General features: G+C 47.0%; 1 protein-coding gene across 5 annotated transcripts in view; it reads left to right on the top strand.

The window, feature by feature from the left end:
- Nucleotides 1-17,591, top strand: part of SRRM1 (serine and arginine repetitive matrix 1) — a 657,402-nt gene that overhangs the window by 203,959 nt on the left and 435,852 nt on the right. For all 5 annotated transcript variants that reach the window (XM_069223933.1, XM_069223931.1, XM_069223935.1 and 2 more), the window contains exon 8: nt 9,825-9,944. In XM_069223933.1, coding sequence (XP_069080034.1) covers nt 9,825-9,944 — 120 coding nt within the window. The remainder of the gene's footprint in view (nt 1-9,824; nt 9,945-17,591) is intronic.

Below are 17,591 nucleotides of genomic sequence, written 5' to 3'. Positions count from 1 at the left end.
ACCCTGAGGGGAGTGCCATGTCGACTTACTCGTTTTGTCCTCACTAGCACACACAAGCTGGCAAGCAGGGTGTCTGTGCTGAGTGAGAGGTCTCCAGGGTGGCATAAGACATGCTGCATCCCTTAGAGACCTTCCTTGGCATCAGGGCCCTTGGTACTAGAAGTACCAGTTACAAGGGACTTATCTGGATGCCAGGGTCTGCCAATTGTGGATACAAAAGTACAGGTTAGGGAAAGAACACTGGTGCTGGGGTCTGGTTAGCAGGCCTCAGCACACTTTCACTTGTAAACATAGCATCAGCAAAGGCAAAAAGTCAGGGGGCAACCATGCCAAGGAGGCATTTCCTTACAAGGGGTGTCTTACCTATACTGCATAGGCAGTGAGAGGCTGGCATGGCACCCTGAGGGGAGTGCCATGTCGACTTACTCATTTTGTTCTCACTAGCACACACAGGCTTGTAAGCAGTGTGTCTGTGCTGAGTGAGGGGTCTCTAGGGTGGCATAAGACATGCTGCAGCCCTTAGAGACCTTCCTTGGCATCAGGGCCCTTGGTACTAGAAGTACCAGTTACAAGGGACTTATCTGAATGCCAGGGTGTGCCAATTGTGGATACAATGGTACATTTTCGGTGAAGGAACACTGGTGCTGGGGCCTGGTTAGCAGGGTCCCAGCATTCTTCTCAGTCAAGTCAGCATCAGTATCAGGCAAAAAGTGGGGGGTAACTGCAACAGGGAGCCATTTCTTTACACAAGCCCACACAGAAATTTCACCCTCAGCAGCGCGGGGGCGGCCGGGTGCAGTGTAGAAACAAGCGTCGGGTTTTCAATGTTAGTCAATGAGAGATCAAGGGATCTCTTTAGCGCTGCAGGCAGGCAAGGGGGGGCTTCCTCGGGGAAACCTCCACTTGGGCAAGGGAGAGGGACTCCTGGGGGTCACTTCTGCAGTGAAAGTCCGGTCCTTCAGGTCTTGGGGGCTGCGGGTGCAGGGTCTTTTCCAGGCGTCGGGACTTAGGTTTCAGAGAGTCGCGGTCAGGGGAAGCCTCGGGATTCCCTCTGCAGGCGGCGCTGTGGGGGCTCAGGGGGGACAGGTTTTGGTACTCACAGTCGTAGAGTAGTCCGGGGGTCCTCCCTGAGGTGTTGGTTCTCCACCAGCCGAGTCGGGGTCGCCGGGTGCAGTGTTGCAAGTCTCACGCTTCTTGCGGGGAGTTGCAGGGTTCTTTAAGGCTGCTTCTTGAAACAAAGTTGCAGTCTTTTTGGAGCAGGTCCGCTGTCCTCGGGAGTTTCTTGTCGTCGTCGGAGCAGGGCAGTCCTCAGAGGATTCAGAGGTCGCTGGTCCCTTTGGAAGGCGTCGCTGGAGCAGAGTTCTTTGGAAGGCAGGAGACAGGCCGGTGAGTTTCTGGAGCCAAGGCAGTTGTTGTCTTCTGGTCTTCCTCTGCAGGGGTTTTCAGCTGGGCAGTCCTTCTTCTTGTAGTTGCAGGAATCTAATTTTCTAGGGTTCAGGGTAGCCCTTAAATACTAAATTTAAGGGCGTGTTTAGGTCTGGGGGGTTAGTAGCCAATGGCTACTAGCCCTGAGGGTGGGTACACCCTCTTTGTGCCTCCTCCCAAGGGGAGGGGGTCACAATCCTAACCCTATTGGGGGAATCCTCCCATCTGCAAGATAGAGGATTTCTAAAAGTTAGTCACCTCAGCTCAGGACACCTTAGGGGCTGTCCTGACTGGCCAGTGACTCCTCCTTGTTGCTTTCTTTGTTCCCTCCAGCCTTGCCGCCAAAAGTGGGGGCCGTGGCCGGAGGGGGCGGGCAACTCCACTAAGCTGGAGTGCCCTGCTGGGCTGTGACAAAGGGGTGAGCCTTTGAGGCTCACCGCCAGGTGTTACAGCTCCTGCCTGGGGGAGGTGTTAGCATCTCCACCCAGTGCAGGCTTTGTTACTGGCCTCAGAGTGACAAAGGCACTCTCCCCATGGGGCCAGCAACATGTCTCTAGTGTGGCAGGCTGCTGGAACTAGTCAGCCTACACAGACAGTCGGTTAAGTTTCAGGGGGCACCTCTAAGGTGCCCTCTGGGGTGTATTTTGCAATAAAATGTACACTGGCATCAGTGTGCATTTATTGTGCTGAGAAGTTTGATACCAAACTTCCCAGTTTTCAGTGTAGCCATTATGGTGCTGTGGAGTTCGTGTTTGACAAACTCCCAGACCATATACTCTTATGGCTACCCTGCACTTACAATGTCTAAGGTTTTGTTTAGACACTGTAGGGGTACCATGCTCATGCACTGGTACCCTCACCTATGGTATAGTGCACCCTGCCTTAGGGCTGTAAGGCCTGCTAGAGGGGTGACTGACCTATACTTGCATAGGCAGTGAGAGGCTGGCATGGCACCCTGAGGGGAGTGCCATGTCGACTTACTCGTTTTGTTCTCACTAGCACCCACAAGCTGGCAAGCAGTGTGTCTGTGCTGAGTGAGAGGTCTCCAGGGTGGCATAAGACATGCTGCAGCCCTTAGAGACCTTCCTTGGCATCAGGGCCCTTGGTACTAGAAGTACCAGTTACAAGGGACTTATCTGGATGCCAGGGTCTGCCAATTGTGGATACAAAAGTACAGGTTAGGGAAAGAACACTGGTGCTGGGGCCTGGTTAGCAGGCCTCAGCACACTTTCAATTGTAAACATAGCATCAGCAAAGGCAAAAAGTCAGGGGGCAACCATGCCAAGGAGGCATTTCCTTACATACTGTATTTGGATGCACAGGGACCTAGGGACCCCTTTGGTCGTCTTCTCCTCTGGCTGTGGCGGCTGGGTGCAGAGGAGTCTGGTGCCAGAAAATAGTGGATTTAGGGGAGTGTAGTGTAGTAGCCAATGGGCTACTAACCCCTGGGGTCACTACCCACCATAAGACACTTCTTGTGGGAAGTGGGCACAACCCTTGTCCCAGAGGTCCTAGTTATGCCATCACCAAGATGGCAGACTTACAAATTTCATGTCCACATGTGGTAGCTCACCTTGGGGTTGGAATTGGCCTGAAGGTTGACATGCCTCTCTGACTACTAATATTCTAGCCTGTCCAGGTGTCAAATGGGCCCTGGTCAGGAGGGGGTCGACACCTCTGAGGAACACCACCCCTTCCTTGGAAAGGAATTGCAGGTCATCCTGTTTGAAAGGGTGTGTAACACCCCTGCCACAGCAGGCTTTGTTACTCACAGCACTGGAGCGGAGGCTCTCACCCCTGCTGGGGTCAGAAAATTTGTCTGTTGTGGCACTTGGTTAAGGCCAGTCTGTCAGAACTCAAGTTGGTACCTTTTGTCAGGGGGCACCTCTGGGTGCATGGTGAAGTCATCATGTAGTTGGAGAATGTTTTGACCAGTGTCCAGTACATGTGTTTATTATGGCTTCCTTGATCACTTACTATGTAGAAGCTGACAAAGACATAGCAGGGGCATAAATACTGAATTTAGGGGTGTGTTTAGGTCTGGGAGGGCAGTAGCCAAAGGCCCTTAAGGGTGGCTACACCCTCTTTGTGCCTCTTCCCTGAGGGGAGGGGGGCACATCCCTATTCCTATTGGGGGAATCCTCCAAATCCAGGATGGAGGATTTCTAAAGGCAGGGGTCACCTCATTTCAGGGCACCATAGGGGCTGTCCTGACTGGTGGGTGGTGACTCCTTGTTTTTCTCATTATCTCCCCTGGACTTGCCGCCAAAAGTGGGGTCTGTGTCCAGGGGGCGGGCATCTCCACTAGCTGGAGTGCCCTGGGGCATTGTAACATGAAGCCTGAGCCTTTGAGGCCCGCTGCTAGTTGTTACAGTTCCTGCAGGGGAGAGGTGTTAAGCACCTCCACCCAGAGCAGGCTTTTGTTTCTGTCCTCAAAGAGCACAAAGGCCCTCACCACAGGGGGTCAGAAACTAGTCTCTCAGCAGCAGGCTGGCACAGACCAGTCAGTCCTGCACTGAAGGATTGGGTAAAATACAGGGGGCATCTCTAAGATGCCCTCTGTGTGCATTTTGTAATAAATCCAACACTGGCATCAGTGTGGGTTTATTATTCTGAGACGTTTGATATGAAACTTACCAGTATTCAGTGTAGCCATTATGGAACCGTGGAGTTTGTTTTTGACAAACTCCCAGACCATATACTTAGTATGGCCACAACTGTACTTACAATGTCTAAGAATAGACTTGGACACTGTAGGGGCATAGTGCTCATGCAGCTATGCCCTCACCTGTGGTATAGTGCACCCTGCCTTAGGGCTGTAAGGCCTGCTAGAGGGGTGACATACCTATGCCACAGGCAGCATTTTGTGTACATGGCATCCTGAGGGGGGATGCCATGTCGACTTTGCCTTTTTCTCCCCACCAACACACACAATCTGCAATGGCAGTGTGCATGTGTTAGGTGAAGGGCCCCTTAGGGTGGCACAACACATGCTGCAGCTCTTGGGGACCTTCCCTGGTCACAGGACCCTTGGTACCACAGGTACATTTTACAAGGGTCTTATCTGTGTTCCAGGAGTGTGCCAATTGTGGAAACAATGGTACATTTTAGGTGAAAGAACACTGTTGCTGGGGGCCTGGTTAGCAGGGTCCCAGCACACTTCAGTCAAGTCAGCATCAGTATCAGGCAAAAAGTGTTGGGTAACTGCAACCGGGAGCCATTTCCTTACACGGGGGAGGGGGTATATCACCCTGATACTCACCTCTTGGGGTTCCTAGTTCCTCCAGCTCCCCTCTAACAATTCTGCATCCTTGGGTCGGGGACTGAATCTCGCATTTGAATTAATTGGTATATGGTTTGGCCCTCCCCTTAGGCTCTACACTATTTTCTAACACTTTTTCCAATGCTTGTTGCTTTTATGCTCTTTACTGATTGCTATTGTGTATATAATGAGTGGGTTTACTTACCTCATGTTGAGGGGAGTGCCTAATAGTATTCTAGTATTTGTGTTATCATAAAAAAATTACCTTTATTTTTGTAACACTGTGTAGTTTTTTCATGTGTGAAAGTGCTGTGTGTGACTATAGTTGTATTGAATAAGCTTGCATATCTATTAGATAAGTATTGGCTGCTCGTCCACAGATACCTCTAGACAGCTGTGGCTTCCTAGACACTGCCTACACTTCACTAATCGAGGATACCTGGAACTGGTATAGGGTGATAACACCATGGGTGTCTGCCACACACCTGGCCAGCTTCCTACAAGGACATATCTGCATGAACAGATATGCCCCGGTGATGTCTAGTTATATTCCTAGACATCGCAAGTGACTGGGCAGCCATCTTAAAGCATGTACTGGACAGTGGTCAGCACAAGATGACTGGACGGAAAATAGTGGTGTTTGGTATCTAACACCCTGTTTTAAGAGATCCATACTGATATCAGTATTATTTATTGTGACACGCACCCAAAGGGCACCTTAGGAGTGCCCCTGAAAACCTATTAGTCTTCTAGTGCGATGGCTGATCCGTTTCAACCAGCCTGCCACCACAGATGAGTTTCTGACTTCTTGGAGGTGGTAGCCTCTGCTTTTCGAGGTCAGAAACAATTCCTGTTCTGGCAGTAGTTGCTATCACCTCCATTAACAGGGTGGCTAGTAAATCTGTATACCATGACAAAGTCCCTGCCGCCTTTGGAATGTGAGCCCCAGCTTCCTCCAGACCTGGGAGAGGTAACCCTCTGGCCTGAAGCCCATTTGGCACCAGGACAGCTTGGACAATTAGCTATGCAGAAGGTGTGTTGCACTGCCAGGCTGGGCACACCTCTAGCGTGACCAGCCTGAAATGAACATGAAGTTAGGGACTCCACCATCTTATGAGTGGTGGAATTATGAATTCTGGGACACAGTGATGCCCACTCTCCAAAGGAAGTGGTCATCTACGGAAAACAGGGGTTAGTAGCCCATTGGCTACTACTCTTCACTTCACTTAATGCCCCTAAATTGAGTATTAAGGGGACCTCATAATACCAGGACTTGAAATTCCCTGGACTAAAGAAGAAATAGGACCAGAAGAGCCACGAAAAGCAGACTGAGGAACAGCAACTGAGTTGCCTACTACCACGCCGGCCTGTCTGCGGTCCTCAACAGTTGCACAAAAGAAGACTCGTCCTGCAGCTGTTCTGCCTCTAAATGCCTGGGAGGAGTGCCAGCACTTACAGTAACTAGGATCTCCTATGGAGTAGCGGAGCTGCTTCCTTGCAGGCACCAAAGACGACCCATGAGGACTTAGGACCACCAAAAGCCAACACTAGAGAGCCCGAGTTAATGTGGGCCAACTGAGCCAGCATGGTCCCCAGGCCCTCCTACACCCACCTTGGGTTTGCTAACAGAGGAGTTCCTGGTGTTGCCAGTACCATCTTTGTGTAGAGCCCCTCTACCACGAGTGCCTCCGGTGACAAACACCCAACGATTCAGGGCAACTTTGCATCCAGCCACCCCAGGTGGAGGAGAAGAGGACCAAAGGTGTCCCTACGTCCCCGAGCATCATGAGGCTTGAGCCCCCCCCACACACAAACACACAAACACACACACACACACACACACACCGTGGGTACCCCTGGACCGTCTCCCAGTATCCTGCTTGAAGCCACTTTCTACCTGGACTGATCTCCATTTTACTGAATGGGATACCCAGCGCTGTAACGCACCTCTGCACCCGGACGCCCCAGAGCCCCCCCGAGGGGACCTGTTGGTGTGGCCTTGGACCTTGCCCCATACTTACTTGAAGTCCAGATGAACAATCCTGTAAGTCGTTGCAAAATACCTGTAATCAGTGTCTGTTTCTTTCCCATAGGAAAACATTAGGGTGCCTGAGCCTGAAAAGCACCTCTGTACCTGAACACCTCAGGGCCTCCTGAAGTGACCTGTCGGTGCTGCTTTAGACCTTGCCCCATACTTACCTTAACTAGAGAAAAACAGTGCTATAAGTCATTGAGTGCATGAAAGCAGTATATTTTTTTCCATAGGATAACATTATAGCTCCATATGTTTTACTGTCAACTTTAGAAATATATAAAAATTTATATCTTGAAAATTACTTACTTGATTCTAATGAGCTTGGTATCTAAATTCATATAAAAATTATTTTTTTTTAAATTTGAGTTTGATTTATTTGTCTGTGTGTCTTGCATACTGGCTCTGTGTATGCAAAAAGTATTTAACACTGTCCTGAAATATTACATAGTATGTATTCGCACACTTGTACTAATTATGAATCATTATACACCATGTCAGTAAACAAATAATATTATTCATTACAAATTATATACAGTCCAGGAAAGGTTAGAATAGATCCAATTTATAATACAAACATGAAATTAATGAAAATAATTATCCAAACATAATATTAATAAGATTAATTCTCCAATAGTCCATATTCTCACATTGAAATATTAGTTGCTTCACAATTGTAAATTTGAAAAGATGTTCATTAATGTTCAAAATTAATATATTCCATCCAAATATTATTCATGAAATGAAATGTCCATAGAGATATATATCTCTAGGATGCCTATTTTGGTCAATTATTCTATTTTAGAATAATTGACCAAAATAGGCATCCTAGAGATATATAACAACGAGGTTCCTAATAAGATAATTAGAGAACAAGGGATATATCAATAATTCAACAAGTGGAGCCCTCTAAAAAGGAGGTCCTGACGAAATCCAAGGGTACTCCCGGGATGAAACACGTGTTGACAACAGGACGACGGGATGGACATTTCATTTCATGAATAATATTTGGATGGAATATATTAATTTTGAACATTAATGAACATCTTTTCAAATTTACAATTGTGAAGCAACTAATATTTCAATGTGAGAATATGGACTATTGGAGAATTAATCTTATTAATATTATGTTTGGATAATTATTTTCATTAATTTCATGTTTGTATTATAAATTGGATCTATTCTAACCTTTCCTGGACTGTATATAATTTGTAATGAATAATATTATTTGTTTACTAACATTGTGTATAATGATTCATAATTAGTACAAGTGTGCGAATACATACTATGTAGTTGGAGGTAACGTTATGTTACTATATTGGGGAGATTGGAGGGTGCAACCCTAGTATTTGGCACCGTGTACTGCAATATATTATTCATAGCTGTATTTAGGGGGGGCAGGAGCGCCTTATCACTCGTAAATCACCCCCACATATATATTGACTGTCCTGAAATATGCCTAACTGCTCGCCCACACTACCACAAAAGAGAGCTTTGGGGTTATTATTTTAATCGTTGTCAGCTAATAAGGGTCACCCTGGACTAGCTGAATAGTGTCCCCCATACAGTGATACACTACATAGTTAGCCAGGTTCCTACTTATTTGTGTGAAATGTTTCCATTACTTTGAGCGTTTACTAGTGCTTTTGATGGGAATGACTTAAACAAATAGATTTTGTCTGGTGCTTGGAAAGCAAATATTCCAAAGAATCTGTGGTAACTCTGATATCCACCACAAAGAATGTTACCATAGCTAATTAATTTTTACATCCATTCATTTTTGATCACCCAGGAGAATATAGATTTTGGAAATGAAGCCCTTTTTGGCACCACTTTCAGAAACAAATCTAATTTATTCTCAGTCCATCCAAAACATCCTTTCCGTAGGTATGTTTTTGTGGATGTATGAATTTTGGGCGGCTGCACAACAGAGCATGGGAGACTGTATCGGATCCCACACCGTGTGACAGATGTCAGACTAACCCTTTCTGGCTAGCTAGCAGCACCTCAAGTACCAAAGGTAGAAGTGAATTGTGGCAGTCTGTTGCATGACACTCCAACTCCTCAGGGAAATCATGGTGGATCAAATCTCATCCCTTTCTCTCAATTATACAAGTCTCATACATGCAAGGACAAAACAGAAGCAGTATTTTGGTTCAATATGTTTTATTGAATCAACTGTGTTCTATGTAGAAAGGCATGAATTGCGATTGAGGATAATGAAATGCAGTATTAAGAGAGCCGTGACCAAAAGAGTGAAACGCAAGAATCACCATATTGTCATAATAGTTTGAATAGCATTCCTACCTACGGTACTAAGTTTCTACATTAGAGAAAGTAGCAGTGGTAGCCCTAATCTGCCCTTCTGGTCCGGGGAAGGAAGCCCAATCCCCATACCTTTGCTAAAGTAGAGAAGAAGTCTGTTAGTCTACTGAAAGTCCTCCCAATTAGATAAAGAGAAAACAAGATTCCTGCAGAAACTGCGACAACGTGCAGCATAAGATAGCAATCTGGCTGGAATGTCCCTTCTGAGATGTTGTGGGCAGTGTGATATTTTATAATAACATATATGTTGTTCTGAGAACTGCCCTGACGTGAAAACACATTTTTCTGTATAGAGTAGACAGTGTTCCCTTTGGTCCTGCAGTACCCGGTAAGCATTGTGTACAGTCTTGGGGTGAGCACAAGATGAGAATGTCGTTCAGAGAAATTAATAACAGTTTCTGCAAGGAAGGACAACTGATGAAAGAAATAAAAAAAAAAAAATATCCACTAAAATGAAGCGTTGCTAAAATAATAAAATGAATAAAAGTGAAATGTAACTAGGTAACAGGGCCCATGCCTCAGACCCAGGGCTAAATAATGTGCCTGTATAAAATGCTAAAATAACCTTACAACACAGTAATTATAGTCTTTTAATTGTTTTATATGAGTGAAGTTTCTAAAGAGCTGCTGGTGATGAAAGGGCTTTGACGATATGGGTTTTAATGATCAGAATATCCTGTTTTTGTCTTACATTCTTAATGATCACTAGCCGTTTATTTCTGTTATGTAGTTGATCAGTGAAGCTTTTGGTTAGTGTTCTAATTTCTTTGTTTCTGTAAGGTCCTATTCACCTAGAAGGCGCGCAAGCCCAAGAAGAAGGTCGTCTCCTCGCCGGCGAAGTCCACCCAGACGCCCTCCACCTCCTCCTAGACATAGGAGAAGTAGAACCCCAGTCAGAAGGTGGGTGTTTTAATGACAAATAGAAGAAAAAGCATAATCTGGTACAACTAGAGTGTTTAAAGTGTTTTTTTTGGTTTAATAATGACCTGTTGTTGATTTAACACAAAAGAAAACATATATTAAGATATTTTAAAATGTCACTTATTCAAGTGTGCAAATATTATGTATGTTAATAAATGCTCTTATTGATACATTATTAGCTATTTAGCTGTGTCCCTTGAAATATCTCCAAGACATTTAATTTCTACACCTTGCCTTGAACGTTGAAGTTAAAATTGTCCTACACATTTTAAAAGTTTTTTTTGTGCAGCCATGTCATTTGGGAAAAAAAAAGAAAGCTTTATTCTTCATTTTGGTCCTCCAGTCTGAGAATGATGGCAGGTACTCGGAAGATTAACAATATAGCATTATAGGAATCCATCAGAGCTTGCTATAGTGCCTCAGATATAATACTAATAGCATCTACCTGCATCTCTTAAAACAACATTCCTTATACATACATTTGAAACTTACTTTATAAAATCATCCTCTGATGACATTAGAAGAACCTATGAAGTCATAAAAATAACATAACGTGAAGTTCTGTCCAAGACTGCCGCTTTTCAGCCCTAACATTTAATTATCAAAGCAAGTCTTAAAAAGTGTGTTCATAAAAGTGTTAAATGAAAAGAACTTAGTAATGGTTTAATACCTGGATGACTGGTTGATGGTCCTAGTTGATTCAAAAAAGTCCGGCACACCTTTAAGAATTGTATAAGGTGAGGCACACTTTGTAGTTGTTAACTAGAAACGCTTTTGACAAGTTTCTTGATCAAAATGCTAGACAGAGCTTGGTGAAGCTTTGCCATCAAGCCTTTATATATATTGAGACTCGCCATGCACATTTTCCCCACATTGAGCTCGGCAGTCATGCAAGCCCACTGAAGATAGTCCTATTTTTCTTATTTGAGATAGCAAACATAACTGGTGTTGAGGAGGATGCTAAAATCACATTCTCCCTGTGAGAGTGACTCCTTTCATCTGCCAAAACTCCGAGAGCCTGACAGTACAGTCTGCTTGTATTTTAATAAGGGCAAAGTTATTTTACTTGTACCTCTCTGTGGGTCTGCAGAGCACCTTCATAACTATGCAGTCCTTTCCCCAATCGCGCTTTGTGCATGCAGCCAAAGTGCATGTGCTTAATGTCAAATGTGTGGTTTTGCATGGAGTGGACTGATGAATGGTTGAGTCCAATGGTAATGTCCTTTTGATAATGTCACATTGTACATGCACTTTTCCTGTCACCCTCTCCATTAACAGATAAGTCTAAGGAAGTTTGCATTTTTGAATTAGCAAAACTATCTTATATCACTGGTACAGACATGTTTTACACTCCGTTAAACTCAACAGTCTACGGTGGAGCCAGTGTACATGTGCACTGTGGTGATCACAAGTGATTCTCCAGTATCACATCGTTCAGAGATTCACATGCTTTAATCATTCTCCGTCATCGTGGTGGGAGTCCCAGGGTTCCTTCTAAAGCAGTAGAAGTAGTGTACATGGCTTATAATGATGAAAGATATTGACTTCAATAGCTTATCTACAGCATTTATAAAAAGCTAAACTCCAGCTAGTCAGGCGATAGAACCCTTTAGAACATTCCTTGCAGAGACATCTTCTCTCGTTTTTCTACCGTATGTCGTGTTGAAGGGACGTCTACCTGAGCTCTGCTCAGTCCTTCAGTTGTACCCTGATTTGGATCATCCAGATTACTTCCGCTCTTCCGTTTCTCAGCATCTAGCACTAACATGTCACAACCATTGAAAAACAGAATTTTCAGACATTGTGGGGCCTGTGGAAAGAAAAGGCTCCACTCTAAAGACCATCACAAGGAGTGTATCTACTGTCTTTCACCCTGCCCCCAAGGTAAAGGGCTGTACAATCTGTTGTAGGAAGTTGGCTCTGTATGCACTATTTCAAAGTAAGGAATAGTATGCACAGAGTCCAAGGGTTCCCCTTAGAGGTAAGATAGTGGCAAAAAGAGATAATACTAATGCTCTATTTTGTGGTAGTGTGGTCGAGCAGTAGGCTTATCAAAGGAGTAGTGTTAAGCATTTGTTGTACACACAAGCAATAAATGAGGAACACACACTCAGAGACAATTCCAGGCCAATAGGTTTTTGTATAGAAAAATATATTTTCTTAGTTTATGTTAAGAACCACAGGTTCAAATTTTACATGTAATACTTCAAATGAAAGGTATTCCAGGTAAGTACTTTAGGAACTTTGAATGATCACAATAGCATATATACTTTTCAAATAAATCACATATAGCTATTTTAAAACTAGACAGTGCAATTTTCAACAGTTCCTGGGGGGGAGGTAAGTATTTTAGTTTTTGTAGTTAAGTAAACCGCCTACGGGGTTCAAGTTTGGGTCCAAGGTAGCCCACCGTTGGGGGTTCAGAGCAACCCCAAAGTTACCACACCAGCAGCTCAGGGCCGGTCAGGTGCAGAGTTCAAAGTTGTGCCCAAAACGCATAGGCTTCAATGGAGAAGGGGGTGCCCCGGTTCCAGTCTGCCAGCAGGTAAGTACCCGCGTCTTCGGAGGGCAGACCAGGGGGGTTTTGTAGGGCACTGGGGGGGACACAAGTTAGCACAGAAAGTACACCCTCAGCAGCACGGGGGCGGCCGGGTGCAGTGTGCAAACACACGTCTGGTTTCCAATGTAAATCAGTGGGAGACCAAGGGGTCTCTTCAGCGGTGCAGGCAGGCAAGGGGGGGGGCCTCCTCGGGGTAGCCACCACCTGGGCAAGGGAGAGGGCCTCCTGGGGGTCACTCCTGCACTGGAGTTCCGATCTTTCAGGTCCTGGGGGCTGCGGGTGCAGAGTCTTTTCCAGGCGTCGGAATCTGGGAGTCAGGCAGTCGCGGTCAGGGGGAGCCTCGGGATTCCCTCTGCAGGCATCGCTGTGGGGGGTCGGGGGGTGGCAACTCTGGCTACTCACGGTCTCGTAGTCGCCGGGGAGTCCTCCCTGAAGTGTTGGTTCTCCACAAGTCGAGCCGGGGGCGTCGGGTGCAGAGTAGCAAGTCTCACGCTTCCGGTGGGAAACGCAGTTGTTTTAAAGTTGCTCCTTTGAAACAAAGTTGCAGTCTTGGGTGAACAGGGCCGCTGTTCTCGGGAGCTTCTTGGTCCTTCTAGAGCAGGGCAGTCCTCTGAGGATTCAGAGGTCGCTGGTCCCTGGGGAGAGCGTCGCTGGAGCAGTTTCTTCAGAAGGGGGGGAGACAGGCCGGTAGAGCTGGGGCCAAAGCAGTTGGTGTCTCCGTCTTCTCTGCAGGGTTTTTAAGCTTAGCAGTCCTCTTCTTCTTAGGTTGCAGGAATCTGAGTTCCTAGGTTCTGGGGAGCCCTTAAATACTGAATTTAGGGGTGTATTTAGGTCTGGGAGGGCAGTAGCCAATGGCTACTGTCCTTGAGGCTGGCTACACCCTCCTTGTGCCTCCTCCCTGAGGGGAGGGGGGCACATCCCTAATCCTATTGGGGGAATCCTCCTTCTACAAGATGGAGGATTTCTAAAAGTCAGAGTCACCTCAGCTCAGGACACCTTAGGGGCTGTCCTGACTGGCCAGTGACTCCTCCTTGTTTTTCTCATTATCTCTCCTGGACTTGCCGCCAAAAGTGGGGGCTGTGTCCAGGGGGCGGGCATCTCCACTAGCTGGAGTGCCCTGGGGCATTGTAACACGAAGCTTGAGCCTTTGAAGCTCACTGCTAGGTGTTACAGTTCCTGCAGGGGGGAGGTGTGAAGCACCTCCACCCAGTACAGGCTTTGTTTCTGTCCTCAGAGAGCATAACGTCTCTCACCGCATGGGGTCAGAAACTCGTCTCTCACCGCATGGGGTCAGAAACTCGTCTCTCACCGCATGGGGTCAGAAACTCGTCTCTAAGCAGCAGGCTGGCACAGACCAGTCAGTCCTGCACTGAACAATTGGGTAAAATACAGGGGACATCTCTAAGATGCCCTCTGTGCGCATTTTTTAATAAATCCAACACTGGCATCAGTGTGGGTTTATTATTCTGAGAAGTTTGATACTAAACTTCCCAGTATTCAGTGTAGCCATTATGGAGCTGTGGAGTTGGTTTTTGACAGACTCCCAGACCGTACACTCTTATTGCTACCCTGCACTTACAATGTCTAAGGTTTTGCTTAGACACTGTAGGGGCATAGTGCTCATGCACCTATGCCCTCACCTGTGGTATAGTGCACCCTGCCTTAGGGCTGTAAGGCCTGCTAGAGGGGTGACTTACCTATGCCACAGGCAGTGTGAGGTTGGCAGGGCACCCTGAGGGGAGTGCCATGTCGACTTAGTCATTTTATCCCCACTAGCACACACAAGCTGGCAAGCAGTGTGTCTGTGCTGAGTGAGGGGTCCCCAGGGTGGCATAAGATATGCTGCAGCCCTTAGAGACCTTCCCTGGCATCAGGGCCCTTGGTACCAGGGGTACCAGTTACAAGGGACTTGCCTGGATGCCAGGGTGTGCCAATTGTGGAAACAATGGTACATTTTAGGTGAAAGAACACTGGTGCTGGGGCCTGGTTAGCAGGGTCCCAGCACACTTCTCAGTCAAGTCAGCATCAGTATCAGGCAAAAAGTGTGGGGTAACTGCAACAGGGAGCCATTTCTTTACATCTGTTTTTCATCTAAAACTCTTAAAGATAGAGAGGTGAGGCTGTTATGTGGTTACAGAAACTTAAATCTAAAAGAGCTGTTATTACTGATGAGAACAGTGAGAGTTCTGATATCTCAAAAGAGAGGTCAAAGAAAAGGGAGTGGATGAACCAAGGGTCACCAGTGGTGCACAGAAAAATAATGAAAGACTCACCAGGAGTTTTCAAAAGGCACTTCTCGTAGAGGGGAAAAGGAAAGAACCTTCTCCAAGGCCACTAGATCAGAGCCTTCAACTACCTTTTCAGGCTTGGCATTACATCCCGAGAAATCCTGTTCAGAATCGGTCATGGCGAAAAATAAACTGGCAAGGAGAGTCTCGTCGACTACAGCACCGTGTCAAAAACATAGTTGACACCAGTGATGACAATATCCACTACTACAGCTCTCGATGACGACAGCATTGGCAAAGACCTCGTCAACCAGACTGTCTATGGCACAACCGGCAGCGAAAACAGTTGTGATGATAAATCCCCTGGCTGAGAAACCACGCGTCCCACTTTACACCGGAACTGATGACTACATCATCGATGATACCATCAGGGACACAGTCGACAATAGACAAATCAATAAAATACATTTTACAACCAGGACATACTTCACTTAGCAAGGTGTTCATCTTGCCACCATGTCATCTATGAGATTTCGAGAAATGGTACATTGCATCGTCCCTCAGAGCTTAAAGTCACTATTGTGAGCATGTAAATTGTAATTGTATGTTCGATGGCATCTGTCGCTGTAGATACGCATGTTTTGCAATAGCTCGCCATCTGGTGTTGGGCCGGAGTGTTACAAGTTGTTTTTCTTCGAAGAAGTCTTTCGAGTCACGGGACCGAGTGACTCCTCCTTTTGTCTCCATTGCGCATGGGCGTCGACTCCATCTTCGATTGTTTTTTTTCCGCCATCGGGTTCGGACGTGTTCCTGTCGCTCCGAGTTTCGGAACGGAAAATTAGCTAATTTCGGAAGATTTTCGTCGGTATTGTTGCGTTCGGGATCGGCGTACTTAGATTCAACACCGCATCGAAGATCGAAGAGCTCCGGTGCCCTTCGGGGTAGTTTTTCGATTCCCTGTCGGGGCCTGGTCGGCCCGACCGCGTGCTGAAGAACGCCGATGGAACGGACCCCGTTCCGTTTCTGCCCCAAATGCCACAATAAATACCCCTATACAGACCAACACTTGGTCTGTAACCTGTGCCTGTCACCTGAGCACAGTGAAGACACCTGTGAGGCCTGTCGTGCGTTCCGGTCCCGAAAGACACTCCGACACCGTCGAGCCAGAAGACTTCAGATGGCGTCCGCGCCGACAGCCCACCGAGAGTTCGAGGAACAAGAAGAGGAAGGTACCTTCTCGATCCAAGATTCGGACTCCGAAGGATTCGACGATACACAAACCGTGAGTAAGACGTCGAAAACCACACAGAGGAAAATTTACAAGGCCCAGGGGACGCCACTGCCATCAGGCCATGGCTCCACCCATAAATTCGGTGACCGACCGTCGGCACCGAAAAAGGCCCAAACAGTGCCGAGATCGTCCGACTCCGGTCGAGACACCGGCACGCAGCCTTCTCGGGACCGAGAAAGTGCTGGAGACAAGCCTCGACACCGAGATGCCGGTGTGGACACGGCTCGACGCCGAGACAGCGGCACCGAAGAAGATCGACGCCGAGAGGTTTCGGCCCCGAAAAAGAAAAAAGTCACCTCGGAGCCGAAAAAACACGCAGACAGGGTTTCGGTGCCGAAACAAACTGCAAGCGACCCAGCTTCAGGCTCTTATACAGAAGAGCACTCGCTAACCTCCCAAATGCAAAAGCATAGGTTTGAGGAAGAGCTACAATCAACTGATGTGGACCATACGCAAAAGCGTATCTTCATACAGCAGGGGACAGGAAAAATAAGCACCCTTCCCCCCATTAGAAGAAAGAGAAGGTTGGTGTTCCAAACTGAACAGACACCACAACCAAAAGTGGTGAAAAGAGTTACCCCACCACCCTCTCCTCCGCCCGTGATTAACGTCTCACCAGCACGAACTCCATCACACTCCCCAGCTCATACCACCATAAGCCAGGGTGACCAAGATCAAGACGCATGGGACCTATAACGACGCCCCAGTGTCAGATAACAGTCCGGAGGCATACCCTACGAAGCCATCTCCACCAGAAGACAGCACCGCGTATTCTCAAGTGGTGGCTAGAGCAGCACAATTTCACAACGTAAGCCTCCACTCAGAACAGGTCGAGGATGATTTTTTATTCAACACACTCTCCTCCACCCACAGCTCATACCAAAGCCTGCCTATGCTCCCTGGTATGCTCCGGCACGCGAAAGAAATCTTTAAGGAGCCGGTCAAAAGTAGGGCAATCACACCAAGGGTGGAAAAAAAGTACAAGGCGCCTCCTACAGACCCGGTTTTCATCACTACACAGCTGCCACCAGACTGTCGTTGTAGGAGCAGCTAGGAAAAGGGCCAACTCTCACACATCTGGAGATGCACCACCCCCAGATAAAGAAAGCCGCAAGTTCGATGCAGCTGGTAAAAGAGTCGCAGCACAAGCTGCAAACCAGTGGCGCATCGCGAACTCCCAGGCACTACTTGCGCGCTATGACAGAGCCCACTGGGACGAGATGCAACATCTCATTGAACATCTGCCCAAGGACTTACAAAATAGGGCAAAACAAGTGGTTGAGGAGGGACAGACCATTTCCAACAACCAGATCCGCTCCTCCATGGACGCTGCAGATACAGCTGCACGGACAATTAATACATCTGTAACTATCAGAAGGCATGCATGGCTCTGAACGTCTGGATTTAAACCAGAGATTCAGCAAGCAGTTCTCAATATGCCTTTTAATGAAAAAGAACTGTTCGGTCCAGAAGTGGACACAGCGATTGAGAAACTCAAAAAAGATACGGACACTGCCAAAGCCATGGGCGCACTCTACTCCCCGCAG

This window comes from Pleurodeles waltl, chromosome 3_1 (genome assembly GCF_031143425.1).
Source record: "Pleurodeles waltl isolate 20211129_DDA chromosome 3_1, aPleWal1.hap1.20221129, whole genome shotgun sequence".
NCBI classification, from domain to species: Eukaryota; Metazoa; Chordata; class Amphibia; order Caudata; family Salamandridae; genus Pleurodeles; species Pleurodeles waltl.
This window is presented reverse-complemented; position numbering and strand designations above follow the sequence as displayed.